Raw genomic sequence first — 17,609 nt, 5'->3', positions numbered from 1 at the left:
AATTTGGAAGAGATGGAAACCCGTGACGTTATAATCGAATTTATGCATTTCAATGGCAACACTATCAGCACTGAAATGAATCTGCAGCAGTCAGGTGGTACAAGTAGAGCTCATTTAGTTGTTTATGCTCATTATTATTGTAATATTATGTGCATTGAGACATGAGGTAGTTTATGACGCCTCTCATGACGCTTTTGTTTGCTCCTGTACGCATTCATGTGTTTGGAGGAGGCTTGGCTTTGAAAACGCTCTGAAGGGAGGGTGGGATCTTATGCTTTCAAAGCTAGCTCGCTATTACTAGACTCTCTGAAAATTGCCTATCCTACCTTTAATGTTAAAGGTTATTCGTGGAATCATAGATGCCAATTTAGAACCTTTACTTTTGGGATTGTAAAGTTGTAGAGAAAATATTATAATAGATGAAATAGCAACCGCACAAAACAACCTAGCAACCACCCACAGCATATTAATAGCCTATTGTAATATTAATATTGTAATAACGCTAGCACTATCACAATAAATAGTTTGGTAATGGTTTATGGTTGTTTTGTGATATGGATAATGCAGTTTCCACCCCCAGAAGGTCCTAAAAAAAAAAAACAGAGTCCAAATGGAAAATCTCAGAGATGTCTGTTGAAAATCCTTCATTTTAGTGGAACAAAGGACAGCCTGATATAATTCTCGTGTTGCAATTGAGGGCCTGATACCCGGGAGATTTCCTTTCAGAAACCCTCAGGCAGGACATCTCCACCCAAGCATGGTCAAAACTTCACCCAGCATTCATACAAAATTATGATACATTGTGTAAGATACAAATGATAAAAAACAGCTGGCTTGATTTAGAACATTATTTCCTCATTGTATGTGTAAGAAAATTACAGAAATTTTCCTTTTGTCTTCATAAGGAATGATACTGGTCAGAATCCTATTCTTTTCTTATGACGTGAATAGAAAAGAAACATAACACCATTGACAAGAAACGTTTCTCACAATGATACAGTTTCCCTCTTGAAAGAATAAAACATTTCATATACATATGTTTACTAACATTTCAAACTAATAGCCTCAAGCTAGTCGAGTGAGGATGTTTTGCATATTCAGAAATGCCATAGCACGGAAGGCTAACGAATTTCCTTCGGTTTTCAGATCAGCAGAATATTTTCTATCTTTGAACTGGAACTGAAAAAGTTCACATTTATCAATTGGTTGATGCAGATAAACACATTATATTCATATAATGTGTTATTGATTGGTTTGTTTCATTAAATCCAAGTGGTAATGTATCTTTTTTCAACAGTTGTGCATGGAGAGAGTTGAAAATATAGAAGAATAGTTAACCCAAAAAGTGAAGATTGTGTTATCATCTACATGCATGCAATTCAAAACTATGAAATGCTAGGAGTTTTAAGATTGAATTGTTTTTCCATGAAATTACAGTGAAAAGAAACTGTGGAGCCAGATATTGCAATATCACACAAACGTATGGATTTGTTTATGATTGAAAGCTTTAGTCCCCATTCATTGTAACTGCATGGGTAAACAAACAACCAGCACAAACTTCAGAATTTTACTTCATTAATTCATTTTATGCCTAAACATTCACAATTTACTGAAAACTGCACTAAAATATATTACCCTGTTAGTCTCAAAATATTAATAAATGCGTCTAAAATTAAGCTAAAACTGAGTTTTTAATTTTTAATTATGGTTAACCTGGCATTACAGAGGTAAGAGAGGCCAACAGGGGTTGTAAAGATTAATACCGCCACCTACTGGTAGAGTGTGAAAATAAACTTCATGTGTGAAAAGAAGCCTCACAATGGAGTCATACCAGAACTGAACCAGAGAATGTCTAATATGGGGAGAACGTACACTCAGTAAACTTCCGGCTTCTGAACTGGTTGCAGTTCCACTCTGGTTCCATATAAATGAATGGAGGTCAATGGAGCTATACCCCTCAAAATCCCCTTTCTCAGGATAAAATTTTTTGTCTAGTAATTTGAATGTTGTATTTGAAAGGAGATGCACAGAAATTACTCATTGCTGTGTGTTAGATTTTTTAGAGTCACTCATTTGCTTTAAAAAGTCTTTTAAAATGTCAATGACGTCATACACATCGTTCCACCAGAGATACTGCTTTAAGGCAATCCTTCAGTCACTTTGGTGCTTTCGCTGTGCACTTTCTTTTCTTTTGAGGCATGACAAAACATCTGACACAGGTAAATACACGTGCTAGAAGATTTTTTGTTTTGTTGTTTTAAAAGACCACGCCGAAAACACACACACACACACACACACACATTCTGGTCCCGCTTCGGATGCCACGATGCCATCAAGCAGTATCTCTGGTCGTAATCAGTCCTTCACTGACCAATCAGCGTTCATTAGCAGAATGCTAACGTGTAATGGGCAACAACAACTCAACCTGTAAGAAATCGAAAGGACATAAGTACTCATTCATTCAACTTTCGACCTATAACCCATGTTGAACTTGCAAAATCTACAATCAAATCTGAGATTTCTCAATGGCAATCGAGTGAAAGAGACAAATTTAGCCGTCTAGCTCCATACACTCCCATTCATTTTGCATTTGCATTTTTTTGCATTTTGCATTTGTGGAACTCTGGTGGAACTACAACCCAAATTCGGTACAATAGGACTTAATAGGGAGTGGCCAGGCTTTCCGTAAACGGGCTTTGACTGAACCAACCATTACATTTCCACAATAAAAGCAATTTTTTTTTCAAAGGATTTGTATCAGCCTACATATAAATAAATAATAATGTATACATTTTAATATAAATTTGTTTTATTATGTTCTAATATGTCTTTAAAAATAATAATACTGCAGTCATTTGTAAATAATATTTCGGATAAAACATGAAAAGCTTCTTAGTTCATGCATGGTTTGTTCCCTCTGTGTTATGCATTTTGAACGGTTGCATTTTTTAGATGTTGGACGATTTCTTAATAGATCGGGTATAATTATAAAGAGTGCAATAATTATACATTACAGTGTATGGCAGAATAGATCACAAGTGATTGCTTTCAATCTGAAATAAACAGTAACAACTTGACGTATGAGATTCAATGTAAATAAAATGTCAATAAATAATCAGGTAGAATGGTTTAAAATAATAATTATTCTATTTGAACTAACTCTTAAACTGAGTAGTAGTATTTCGATAGCTAGTAAAGTTTATTTACTGGGAAATTTAGTAAATTTAGTTAGCTGTAATTTATTCAGCAGACTGTAGACGGTGTTGTTACGTGTAATTTTTTCTCAGCCCAGGTCAGGACTGACCATTCAGAGCATAGACTGTAAAAAGAGCAGTCTGCTATTTTTATAGGTTGTTTGAATTAAAACTACTTTTAAATTTTTGATTTAAAACATAAAAAAATATTAACCGCTAGATAGCATTTATGATAATAAATAAATAAATAAAAAATGGTGGCCCGCTCGCCCGCTCCCCGATGTTTTTGTTGTTGTTGTTGATTTGTCATCACAGAGCCACGCGCTGTCACAAAAGATAGATGTGATTTCTCAGCAGCACCGTTATTTTGTGATATCTTTCAGGTAGGTCCACGTGAGATAGATTTAGCTCCAGACACGTCGGCGCGCCCACCATCTTGGAACGGTCAGCGTGTATTGCACGACTTTTGATTGTGAAACCGTCGAGATTTAAATTCCCAAAGAAATGGGATAACCTTTCACTGGTAAGAATGTGTTTTTGTATGAACTCAATATATCATGTTTTTTGACTATGGTACTTTTTTTTTTTTTTTACTTTTACTGTGGTAACATTTAATGCCGTGTTAGGTGACGACTTCGTCTTGCTGTATCGTGTTAGTTTAGCGAAATCATCTGCTGAAGTCTACTGCAGTCTTACTAGGAGACGGTCTTACTTCTGAACGGCTTTGAATATGGCTTACGGCTTACAGGCAAATGTTCCTCCAATCCAGACTGTAAAAAATGTCGCTCTCTAGCGCTCAGTGTCGTTGTGGTCAGTGCAGGAATTACATGAGAGTAGCTGTGGGAAGAGCACAGCACAGCTGTCATAAGCGTGCGGGAGTACAAGCCTGTAGCTGCCTACGGATCGTATCTGTTCGCCAGGTATGCTCATAGTATTTAGTTATAGATAGAAAATAACATATAGTAGTATTTTAAGAACCCATGTGCACGTGGTTCGCGTGAGTATTCGTTTGTAGCTGTGTCGAAGGATTTGGTTTTGTTAGTCTGTTTAGCATGCTAGCTGGCTAACCATATTGTGTCGTTAACCAAGCCCAGTATCTCCGCTCACTAATCTACCCCAACTCTTACGGTATGCGAGGTTTTACATCTAATATTAAGTTTTTAGCCCCTGAATGTTCTTTTAAAGTCTAGATAATCGACGGCGTTGTATGAAATAGTGCTTAATGTCAAGCTAATGGGCTATCGAGCCTCAATTGCATTGACAGCTAACGTTAGATCATAAAATGCTAACATTAAACAGTAAAACTCCCCATTGTTGTGTATTGACAGATTATTTGTGATTTAAAAAATGCTGAATGCAACAATGCTGTAATAGTTGTTAATTATAGATAATATTCTCCTTTAATAGGTAATATCTCCTCATTCTCCTGTAACCTTGTTCACTGTGTGATTTTTGTTTCAAACAACAACATTAGCTGCCTCCTGACATTGTTATTGGTTTAAACTGAGCCAAAGGCAGAACATGGTGTACACTAACTTAGTAAAATCTCTGATATCATATGCCCTCTATAAGGAGACAGTCTTGGAGGAGTTTTATCAGACAGCATTTTTATTAGCACAATAAATTGTGGAATTTGATTTGTTGATAGAAAACTACCACACAAACCCTCAGATAATGTAATGTTTTGCAATTGTTTCTTGCATATTCTACAGCTGCTTATGTGAATCTTTGGACTTTGTCTGTGAAACCGCTTCAATCTCTGTATGTTGTTGATGTAATTTTGTCAACAATCCAACAGCATGGCGCGTGGACACCAGAAAATACAATCTCAGCAGAAAAACGCCAAGAAGCAGGCTGAGATCAAGAAATCCAAAGGCCACGACCAGAAGACTGCGGCGAAAGCGGCACTGGTGTTCACATGTGGCGTCTGCAGGGTCAGTGGCAATTAAAGCCGGTTATTTTTACCCCACGGTTCATCTTTGGAGGTTCTTTTCAACCAAGTTTCAATCCCAGCTTGTATAAATTCTATTGTTTTAAAGCTTTTTGAATCAAATTTCATGCACTTTAGACTTTAACTGAACATAGCTAAAGGAATGAACCCATGTTTGCCCTTCATAAAGATATGTTGTCTATATAAAGCTGATTTTAAATATGGGTGTATACAGACTCAGAGGATGAATGTGCTGGGAAATTTTGTTATCAAGTTGGAACTTGTGTCTGACTGTGAAAGTTATTCACTGTAGGTATCAAATCAGACTTGTCAGTACACCTACTAATTACCAGTAACTGAGAATCACACATGGGCATAAAACTGCTTAAAGTCAAAATGAAATGGCGTTAGCAACCATGTTCAGAGTGACCATCGTGAATAACCAAAATAACTGTTTATATACAGTTTAGGGGTGCACGTTAATGGTCAAACAACTGATAAATACAATTATTTTGCTCAAAAAAAACACAATTTTGATTATTAGTCATATTTGTTCTCATTTGAGGGTTTTGTTAAACATTTAATCAGAATTCTTGCACTTTTACATAAGCTCAATTCAAGAGAACATCAACTTATGTGCAGGGTTTATTTTATTTACATCTAGTTTCCTCATTTATTATATTTACCATATACATCAACACGCTCTCAACATTGTGAAAACTGGTGAAACCTTAAGAAGCTTCTCTCAAAAGTGAAAACTAGGGCTGCAACTAACGATTATTTTAATAATCAATTAATCTGTCGAATACTTTTTTCGATTAATCGGATAAAAAACACATTCATTTCCAAACCTTTATTCAAAAACAGAACTGACAGTGCAGATTCACAGTGCAAAAAAATGGACTAACACAAAAACATAAACATGTATGCTTTACACCTGCCAAATATATAGGCTTTTTAAAAATAAAGTGCACAAAAAGATGTATATTTTTGTTTAAAGGGATCTGAGCTGTAAGAACAATAAATACTTTATAAAAAATACAGAAAAATACAAATCAGAAAACTTAATAGGATTTGTTTGAACGTCAGAACTTGTTCTCTCCACTACACTCGCACACACTCACAAACTCTCACACTCACAGATGCACAAACTTGTTTTTTGTCAAATATGTTAGAATCTTTAACAAAATGTTTGACATTATTTGACAAGCAAATGCACACAAAAGACAAGTCTCGCGCATGGATAATAGGTAATAATAATAGCAACAATAATAATTATAACAGAAGATAATATCTAGTCTATCCTAGTATTAATTATAAATACAATGTATATAAAATATAATACAATATAAAATAATATTTAAAAAAAACAAATACAATGGATTGAACACCTCCTATGGTGTGTAAGGTATTTTGCAGCTCATCCTTTCTGAGCATATAGTGAAGTTTCTCTGAGTCATTTAGAGTAACGATTGAAAATTTCAGAGCTGCAAATTGTGGAAAAAATATTCCCCTTGTAGTGGTACTTGGGACACACAAGTACGTGTTTTCATCTTCTGTCTATCTGATTCAAATCACAGTCTGCTAATTCAGTGGTAAGAATTTAATTGTTGTTTTTATTTATATTGTTGTCCATTTTTCAAACTTCCATCCCTCTTATATAGCGGCATGGAAAGTCTAAGTCCCTCCCCTCCGCTTCCGGCTCATGGGATTTTATTTCAGAAAAAAAAAATGTTAGTCAATGGCGAGTGACAACTTATCTTTTTATTCTGTCTGAACTGTGCCCTGAATTACACATATGATGTTTGTCAATTTAAAAGATAATTATGAAAGTCAAGAAAGTCACAGTTTGTCATAAAACAGAAGAGTAACATTTAGTTTTATGTGAAAATCGCTCAATGAACTACATCTCTCGTCTCGCAATATGTACGTCACAAAGCTCGTATGTGTGCAGTCTGGTACAAAACACACAGGCATGACGGCGTAACGTTACGACTATAACGTTAGACTATAAAAAATAATGACAGACGTTAGCTTCAGTAAAGTTAGCTTCATTCATTGATAGAAAAGGTATGACGCCACATGCGCGCCTTTTGGGTTTGTACCTATTTTCACAGTCTTATACCTCAACAGTTTTACATCAAACTGCGACTTTCTTGACTTTAAAATGCATCTTTAAATTGACCCTTCGCTAAGCCACGCCCGAAAACCGCCACTGGCCAATCGTGTCTTAGCAACCGTAACTAGGCGCGGGAGGTCTGGCAAGCTTTCGAGCGAGGGAAACATGCCAAAGCTTTGTGCGTATGGATTGGGCAAATCTTTTACCCGGTATCTTAAAAGTTTGGACGGGGGAGTGGAATTTTTTTCCTTCCTGAAAATCTAAAAGCCAAGGGGAGAAATGATGTGCGTGGATCAGCAGTGTGGGAGACCCCATTCACATCTACATGTCGACAGGATTAACAAAAAGACCTATTCCTTGGAAGTTGGAAATAATTACGGTTCTTTGTTCATAATGCATATGATTTAACGTAAAATAAGATGTTTAAAGACAAGATGGAGGCTCACTGACATACTTTAAAATATATTTCAGCATTTTGTTAATCGACGGCCTAACGTTACTACCCCTGACTGAGTAACTTTAACCCAATCCGATCGCGGCTCTCCCGATGTTATTCCACAAGAGTTATGAATAAACTGTTTGATTTATAAGTATTAGATTAGTTTCACATTTCACTTACCCTGCTGTGCACGAACATATCTGCTCCTTAATTTGTGTGTTTCCCATTTGAATGGTCAGCGTATGAGGCGGCTGCTGCTGCGACTATAGTCTTTAGCTTCAATTTTTATGAAATTATTCTCTAATCGGTTGCATATTATGTCGTGGATATATCCCTCGAATGCATACTGCAGTCCCTTTTGTCTTGCTCTCTCAGATATTTCACATGTTCGCCAAAAATTACTAATTATCTCATCGGGAATGTCTGACACCAGTGCATACACACTGTAATAGACGTGCTAGACGTGAAAGCTTGACAGGCGTAGCAACAGTAACTAAGGAGGGTGGGGCTTAGCGAAGGGTCAATTGACAAACATCATATGTGCAATTCAGGGCACAATTCAAACGGGATCCAAAATTTGTTGTCTCTCGCCATTGACTACCATACAATATTTTTCCGAGTTCGCGACCAGATATTTTGCGCCGCGGGATTAAATTTCCGACTAAAACACGGTAGCGGTCGGTAACTCTGGTGTAATTTGAACAGGAGCGGTCGGTCATTCAATATCACGTTCCCGACGTCCTTTCAGAACAGCATCACATCAGTCCCAGTTTCCTGCTCTGAGCAACCTTGCAAGATATATCCTCCGCATCCCGGCCACGAGTGCACCTTCTGAGAGAGCATTCAGCCTTTGCGGTCGGATTTTGGAGGAAAGACGTTGGGTATTAAAACCGTCATCAGTCAGTGACATTCTTTTTTTGCATGGATATTTTAAATAGTTTGGAAAAAGCTGATTTTGCCAAGTAAGTAAACGGTTTTCGTTCATTTCATATATTGCCTACAATTTTGAGATGTTAATTTATTATTAGTTATTGTTGAATTTATATTTATTTATTTTCTTTTGTAGGAGAGACGGTGACATCGACGTCGGCACATTCTTCTCAGGGATGTTAAATTGTTAGGGTAAAAAGTGATTTCATTTCGCGATGGAAGGCCTACATAATTTGATTGTAGTGAATGACATGTCGTATTTTTTTTCTTTCTCTGACACTTTTTCTGTGTTGACAGCAAAATGTTATGAATTTTGTATTTTGACAATACGAATAAAAATAACAAATAGGCTTCAATTTTTGTACATTTTTATTTATTTTTACTCTGCGACATTTTTTCCCCTACTGTGTTGGCAGCAAAATGTTAAATTTTGTATCTTGACAGGGCGAATACAATAATAAATAGTGCAGACTACATTTTTATGTTCTCTGTGGAAATGTAAATGTGAAATTCTGGAAACGAGATCTAAATTTAGCGGTCGGGTCGGGAAGAAAACTATTATAAGCAGACAGCGGGTGAACAAAGAGTATATCGGGAATGGGTGGGCGCGGAATATAACCCCAGCAGGAGCTGGCGGGAGCGGTACTTAAAAAAACAGTCCCACGCAGACCTCTATTCCCATGGTGGTTCACCACTATAGTACTATAAACTCTATAGTAATTATATGTAGTATGTACCAATTTACTAATGCTTAGACACACTCAGTCTCTCTCGCGCGCAGACACACTCAGTCTCTCTTGTGCACTGTTGCTCACGCGTAGACACACTCAAGCCCCGTTCACACCGCCAGCGACACGCAGCGACAAAGCGACATGATCCAATTCATTTCAATGGAGCGCTGGCGACATCCGGCGACACGAGCGACATTGACCGTTGGCGACAGAATGTGGGCGTGTCAAGCGACAAAAGACAACCGACAAAAGTTGAGAAATTTCAACTTTATGCAAATGAGAAGCGATTTTCGCGAGCGACAACCAATAGGAAAGAAGCCTTTTCAGTGGAGCTCACGTCACCGTCTCGAGTGCAGGCAAGACAGAAGGGTTCGAGGATGATTACACTGTTTAATATGATTTAACTGTAACCACATATATGGATATAATAAAATGATGCATGGAAAAGAAACTGTCGACATCTCAGTGAGTTTAATTCATACATTTATAGTTCGAGTTGTCTAATTTTAGGATGCAAGTTTAGTACTGCTGCAGTTCATTTTACAGTTTCCCCTGCATTGTTTTGACTATTAGGGACAAGAAAATTGATTATTTGTCAAATACGAATGACGTTTTAGTAATTTATGACAGTATGAGTGAGTTTAATTTGTTGATTGATCGATCGTTAATCTAGTAAATTATTTAATCCACTGAACACTGCTATGGTAATATAAAAACACTCTCCCAACAGCATATACTGTTTCTTTTTAGCCTAATTCCTAGTCAAATTAAAATTGTATAGTTGTATATATCACTTGTGATGGTATTTTGTATAGATATGGCCAGACGTGCAGTCTACCAATAACATTAGAGCGACAGCACTACGAACGCCCATAAGCGACATCACAGTACAGAGCCTAGCGACATACAGCGACAAAGTCGCTGGCGGTGTGAACGGGGCTTCAGTCTCTCTTGCACACTGTTGCTCGCGCGCAGACACACTCGGTCTCTCTTGCACACTGTTGCTCGCGCGCAAACACACTCGGTCTCTCTTGCGCACTGTTGCTCGCACACAGACACACTCGGTCTCTCTTGCGCACTGTTGCTCGCGCACAGACACATTCGGTCTCTCTCGTGTGAACTCGCGGAGTTCGCTTCACCTTTGTCCAGTCCGGTGCCTCATAGATCTGCTCCGCTCCGCGTTCAACTCAACTTTTTTTTATTTATACTCAAACATCTCTGCGAATTATTGACTGGCGTAATAATCGATTGATTTTATCGACTCGTTGTTGCAGCCCTATTCAAAACAGTGAAATTCCTAAAATCAATTCCAAATGATGTTAACATTTTTATATTCCACGACATTGTATTGTAGCACAAGCATCCACGTGAAGTAACAGCAGAATTTGGCAATGGAAATCAATTAAGTTCAACATGTATGTTTGTCGGTGGTTTCAGATCACCATCACTTGCACACATGTACAAGGTTGCAAAGTTGGGAAGATTTGTTTTCTTCACTACTGTCACTTAATGGAGTTGTCTCCATAGAAAGTTGACAATTTAACTTGTGCTCAAAATATCACATAAAACATTTGCGAAAAAAGCAGCTTTTCCATCTCATGTGTTCAAGAGAACAAAATCACCACTTCATGTCAAATTGGCGCAAAATATCTGTAATAAATATGGAAGTTGCTGCAAGTGGGGAAGCCATTGTGGCTCTTTTTTCCTACAACATAAAACATTTGCGAATAAAGCAGCGCTTCTATCCCATGTGTTCAAGAGAACACTGTGGCTCTTTTTTATTACATCATAGATGACTTGCATTTCAGAACATGCAGACTAAACTAAATTAAAAGCTGTCATGTTATCTCGCGTTTGGATGGTGTTTAGGAATGCAATCATATGTGACACTTCTTGGAGGTTATTATATTAAATCATTCTGATGACAGACTTTGGCTTAGGCATTTCAGAAAAATCTAACCAACTTTGAGATCCTGTGCAATAAAATTGGTGTGCTGGTTAGCCTAGTAATCCAATCATATCCACTGTTGAGGCAAAGTCACGTGAGTTCTTTGTTGTGCATTGAGGGATTTATTCGGTAGATGTGTTTTCATCTTAGTTTATATGCATATCTTATGGAATAAAAATGTATCGGCCTTAATTGAGCGCATACTTTTTTAATGAGCATCTTGGCATTTCCATTCAGCATGTTTTTTTTTAAAAGCGATATTCCAAAATTTGCATAAAAATAGGTGGCTGGAAACAAAGCTACTTTTGGATGAGAACAAAACTAAATGTTCAAAACTAAATGAGCTAAATATTTACTTAGGTTTATTGATAAACACTATTGTCTTCTGTAGAGCTGAATTGAGAATTTAACTTGTTTCATAATTGATTCATTTTACAACATTAACACTGTTATTTCCCTGTTTTATTCAGAGGTGGAAAGTAACGAATTACATTTACTCGCGTTACGTAATTGAGTAGTTTTTTGTGTACTTCTACTTTTTAAAGTAGTTTTTAAAATCTGTACTTTTACTTTTACTTAAGTACGTTTTCTTTGAAGTATTGTACTTCGCTACATTTGAAATCATATCCGTTACTGAGTAAAAAATAATAATACAAGGGGGGGGAAATCACACACTCCGGAAACTACTGAATTGATTGAAGGGCGGGAGAACAAACGCGCAAAAAAGGTGACGCCCAGCTGAAGCTGAAAGCTAAGCGCCAAGCGAATTATGGCCAGTATGAAAAGTAGAAAAAAAGCGTGGTTGTCCTCGAGGATAGATATCCAATTTGCAAAAAATGTGGACGCAAAGTGGCTGCAAAAAGAGGATATAGGACACCATCCCTCCTGCAGATAAAGGTATGTCCCGATTTACGTGATGCAAAGGGAATCCCGGAATCCAGTCATGAAAATGGAATTCACTTAATGCAGATGTCACAAAACATACAAAATAATGGATGGATGAATACATGGAAAGTAGAACTGTGCAATAAACCCAATCGCGACATGGTCTGTGGATAATTAAGCTAAGCACAAAAATACTGCAAGTAAATATATAAGTTAACCCTATTTGTTCTGCTGAGCTGCGTTTGTCTACTACATACTCAAGTACTCGTGACATTCATGGTGTTTTCAGCGTCTCACAAACAATTTGAGGATATGAATACATGAACATTTCCAGAGCTGCTCTGAGAGAACGCCTAATGAGCATTTTCATAATTTTATTTGAGAAAATCCATTGTCAAATACACTTTTAACAGGTCTTCACAAACCGTCAAAATAAAAGTTCGGTTTTACTAGGAGAAATTATGACAGAAATATATTACTATTGTAGGCATACAGTAGAACGTAGCCTACTTCTCAAAATAATAATAATAATAACAATAATAATACATTTTATTTGAACATTATTTATAGGAATATTTTTTTTGTCCATGGTTTAATTTAGTAAATCTTTTTTTTGCAGCGCTTCCCCAAAAAATAAAAGGACACAAGTTTAAATTTACATTTGATTAGCCTACCACCGTTTTTGATAATATATTTGGATTAAATCATAAAAAGTAGGGGTGTAACGATACACAAAACTGACGGTTCGGTTTTCCCACGGTTTTGATGTCTCGGTTCGGTTCGGTTTAGAAAGCTAAAAAAAAAAATTAAACAGTGGTTTAATGAAAAAATTGTGTCTTTGTCAGTTTTTGCATTAACTTTACTCTAATTTGTTATTGAAATATAATAATTTACACAGTTGCTGTCATTTTCATTAAAGATATTTTAAACGTACTTTAAATAATCAAGATATAATTAACAGGTTAAGTAAAATATAATATATAGGATAATATTGTGCATTTATTTAGTGCAAGAGTTCATTTCTCTAGGAACCAACAAGTTGTGGACACTGAATCACTAGCCTGCTGAGGTAAATATAATGCTAGTGACAAGCTATGCAGTTTTATTGACGTCTTTGCGCTGATGAAACACTGATTGAGCGATTACACGAGTTATGATGCCTTTCAGTAAGTATACTGTATTTTTCAACATATCTTCAGGTGTCCATTCATGTTTATTCTGTAACTGAGGAAGAGATGATCGCGTTTACTCGCGTTTACTCCGCGCTACCGCTACTGTTACAATCCGTGGTGACAGATAGTTTTAAACTGTGGGTACAGATTGTCAATTTACATCCATGTGGACAGATTGGTAAACTGTGCCTAGTTTTGTAAAACTGTGCACACGGTAGTTTATTTTTCTTCTGTAATGAAGCTTGGCTGTCCATCTAGTGAAAAATGTTGGTACTGCGGCCAAATAAAATCTTACTGAAAGCTCATTTTTTGAGATATCAACCTAAAATTTGAAACACAACTTCTTCAGATTTTTGGCTTACATTTTCTGGCAGTTTTAGAGTAAAATATATTTTGTAATATATATATTTTATATAAAATATAAATAATTATATTTTTACATTGTTCATTTTCATAAACTCAAACTTGTATAACTTTTTTTCTGTTTCACTTTCATAACTTCATAATACTTCATTTCAACATTAATCTGGCAAATGTCTTCTTTAAAACAAGACCAACCATAGGTCTATATTCGAAAGCATTCTTGAATTACAACCATTTAAGTTTGAACAGTGATTTTCATGTCTATGCGAAAAAAGGGGGAGTGACAGTTAAAGGGTTAAACAATATTAAACTATAATATCTATATCTATAATATCTAAAATATAATTTATATATAAAAACTCTCCTACAGTCCAGTCACCATCAGTCGCGACAGTCGCGACTCGCACGTATTTTCATTTAAACGTCACTCACTGACGTTTTCCTAACCAGAAAAAAAACCGATTGCCCTGCTCTGCCTCTGATTGGCTAGTACTCATTGCCATCTGGGTCAGAGCCAATTAGAAGCAGGATGTGGGTGGGGAAAAAACTCTGTGTATAGGGAAAGGGGAGAGACAGAGGGAACAGGCAAGACAAACTCCTACGTTTAAATAACATATAGAAAATATCTGCTTGACAACGAGCTGAGAACAAGCCCAAATAAGCAACTACACTTTACAAACAAGCCCAAAAAAAAACGCGACCCGCGACTACCAATATTTGTAAGCGACTTTACAGAAAAACAAGCCCAAAGTCGCTTATAATAAGCGGACTTGGCAACACTGATTCCAGGTCCAATCAATGAGCCGGGCTGGGCGGGGCCGGGGTAGCTTGCAGGGCGGGGCGTGTTCGGTACGCCATGAGAGTATCGCCATTCGAATCGTGGGTTCTGTATCGCGGTTCTTCGGTTTGGTTCGAATGTCGTTACACCCCTAATAAAAAGAAACATTAATTTTCTGAATAAAATACATTTTATAGGACAATATTATTCTTAAACATTTTAATAAATTATTAATGTTAAAAATAAGTTGTTAATCTAATTCATTATTAATTATCAAATTTAATTGATTAGACATGTTTTATTGAAATTTTAATAAACAAACAAATTATTTCAAGTTTGTTATAATAAAAGCATTTGTTCAACCAAAAAAAAATCCTGTTTTCATTAATTTAACTGTCATTTTAACTGATGATAATAATAATAATACCCATAATTTAATAATACAGTTTATTTATTTAACAATTGATTAATACTGTAAACCGTGATATTTTCTGAGACGTTACCATACTGTGAAAATCTTATACCATTACAACACGGGAGGGTCCCCCACCCCACCCCCGCTGTTAAAAAAGTAACTCAGTAACTTTTACTCTGAGTCAATTTTAAATGAGCTACTTTTTACTTTTACTTGAGTAGATTTTTAGACCGGTACTTTTACTTGTACTTAAGTAAAATTTCATTGAAGTAGTAGTACTTTTACTTGAGTAGAATATTTTATTACTCTTTCCACCTCTGGTTTTATTAATATGAAGTTGCTTGGAAACAATTTGTCATGAATAAAACGGTAAATAAATTAAAATGGAATAAATAAAGTAAAGGCTCTGATTGTGGGATTTAAACTCTTAAAGGACAAGTTCGGTATTTTACACTTAGAGCCCTGTTTTAAGATCGTTTCTGATGAAATAGAACGGATTCTATTTTTAGATTAAGATTGAAATTTGGACAAATGCTGTTGTCCCGAGAATTTTCGGTTTCTGTGTTAGCACCCCATACCCCCCAATTCCAACCCCCCCTCCACAATGGTTGCATAGGTTCACTGGAACAATCCTTCCTAAAATGCATTAAACTTTAGTTTACAAAGACGTGAAACTCACCGATTGGTCTGGGGTGCTCACTGATATGCTCACACAAAAATCGCTGCAAAAGATGCTTTCCAACAGGTTTTATCGTAGTTTTTGTACAACTCCATTGACTTGTATTGGATGTTCTGTGAGGTACGGTATTACTCCGCCACCGGAAACGGATATGGGTTTGTTTGTATTCTTTCAGTAGTCTTATGCAGTCGTGGTACCGTAGGCTACGCTACAAGTGGTTTGCTTGCAATTGGCAAAGGTGCATTATCACCACCAACTGGGCTGGAGTGTCTATTATTCAAGCTCTCAACGAAAGAATGTTCGGTTGTGAGTCGTGTGGAAAAATAGGTCCACAGTTTTACAACGAGTGGTAAAACACCTGTTGGAAAGCATCTTTTGCAGCGATTTTTGTGTGAGCATATCAGTGAACACCCCAGACTACTCGGTGAGTTTCACGTCTTTGTAAACTAAAGTTTGATGCGTTTTATGAATGATTGTCCCAGTGAACCTATGCAACCATTGTGGAGGTGGGGGGGGTGCTAACACAGAAACCTAAAATTCTCGGGACAGCAGCATTTGTCCAAATTTCAATCTTAACCGTTCTATTTCATCAGAAACGATCTTAAAACAGGGCTTTACTTGTAAAACGCCGAACTTGTCCTTTAACATTTGGCAACCTCAAGAATGAAAACATTACCAATGCAAAAGTCAAATGAAAGAATAAAAAATAAAAAAATGGCTTGTCAATATTACATACGGTTAATTAATTAAAATACAATTAATCATGCAGCCCTAATACATTTAATAATGTGATTTTTGGTCAAACCGCTCACCCTTATCTTTCAGGAATTGATTGGATAATGAAGTTGTGAAAAGTGTTCTTTTCATACCAGAATAAAGCCAGTAAATTCCTTGAGACATAATGTGATGAACTAAACCATGAAACCTCTTTGTTTTGCAGTCACAAATGCCAGATCCCAAGACCTTCAAGCAACATTTTGAGAGCAAGCACCCCAAGAGCCCCCTTCCCCCAGAGCTGGAGGGCGTTGAGGCATGAACGGCCCAGAGACCGGAGGCTGATTGTATAAAACCTCAAATTAAGAGTCCTGATCTCAAATTTTGTTCAGCAGGACATGATCAGTGCTCTTACCTGAGTTTATACATGCATCCTCCCTTTCACCGCAGACATGAGTCCCGTGGATCAAAGACTGATGATGTTTAGCTTCTCGACACTGTTTCAGAGCACTTGCCTTTGCTACGATCAGATCGGTGCATTACCTCAGCCTGCGCTCACATGCTTTCTTTTCTCATCTTACTTGCTTGATTTAGCGGATTGAGAGAAGTTAGCAGAACACTACCAGTGATTAAGTCAGTTTCATCCATTGATTATAAATGTGGTAGTCACAGACATATGTTGGATATATCTTACATTGATATATGGATATATATCACTCATATCCGAGTGCAAATGGATATGGGAGCAGTTTTTCACTACTTGACGTTTAGTCTGGGCAAAAAACATTTTTTGATTTTTACCTTCATTTTCTCATTTACTAACTTTGCTCTCCACTGAAACTCTTGTAGTCCAAAACAAATACGGTTCTGTACACTGAAAACTGGAATCTAATGCGTTCCTGTAAAATCACTGGATGTGCCCGAGGTAACTGTATTTTTAATTTAATGTTGCTGCAGAATTTCCTATTTCTCTTTGGAATTATCTCAAACAATATCGCCTCAATGTTTGATATTCCTGCTCAAGCCACCTGGTTACCACACCAATGTAATATATCTCTTTAATAAAGTTTAACTTTGTTTAAGAAGTTGTGAGTTATGTCTTCAACACAGCTGCTGAAGTCATTGTTGACCATGGTGTTGCTGGTTTCTTGTAAGTCCAAAAACCTTGATCTAAATTAGTGTACGAATGGGGAAACATTTTTTTATAGTGGCAACAATGAAAAGTGTTTCTAGGGCAGTTATTATGCATCATCACCTTGGCAACAACACGACAGGTTATTAATCACAACAGAATCAGACTAAAGTTTTTTTG

General features: G+C 36.6%; 1 protein-coding gene across 2 annotated transcripts; it reads left to right on the top strand.

Moving 5' to 3' along the window:
- Positions 1–3,713: 3,713 nt before the first annotated feature.
- znf706 (zinc finger protein 706) lies at positions 3,714–17,382 on the top strand. 2 transcript variants are annotated; one of them, XM_077196566.1, is made up of 3 exons: positions 3,714–4,114; positions 4,993–5,128; positions 16,524–17,382. In XM_077196566.1, exons 2-3 carry the CDS (start codon positions 4,994–4,996, stop codon positions 16,617–16,619), a joined length of 231 nt encoding a protein of 76 aa, XP_077052681.1. In that variant the 5' UTR covers positions 3,714–4,114; position 4,993; the 3' UTR covers positions 16,620–17,382. The 2 variants fall into 2 exon arrangements, with proteins under 2 accessions (XP_077052681.1, XP_077052682.1); XM_077196567.1 differs by having other exon boundaries at positions 4,050–4,322.
- Positions 17,383–17,609: the final 227 nt, after the last annotated feature.

This window comes from Siphateles boraxobius, unplaced genomic scaffold, assembly GCF_051911475.1.
Source record: "Siphateles boraxobius isolate OS27281-9 unplaced genomic scaffold, OSU_SipBor_1 35, whole genome shotgun sequence".
Taxonomy (NCBI): domain Eukaryota; kingdom Metazoa; phylum Chordata; class Actinopteri; order Cypriniformes; family Leuciscidae; genus Siphateles; species Siphateles boraxobius.
The sequence above is the reverse complement of the archived record's forward strand: the minus strand, read 5'-3'. Positions and strand labels throughout refer to the sequence as shown.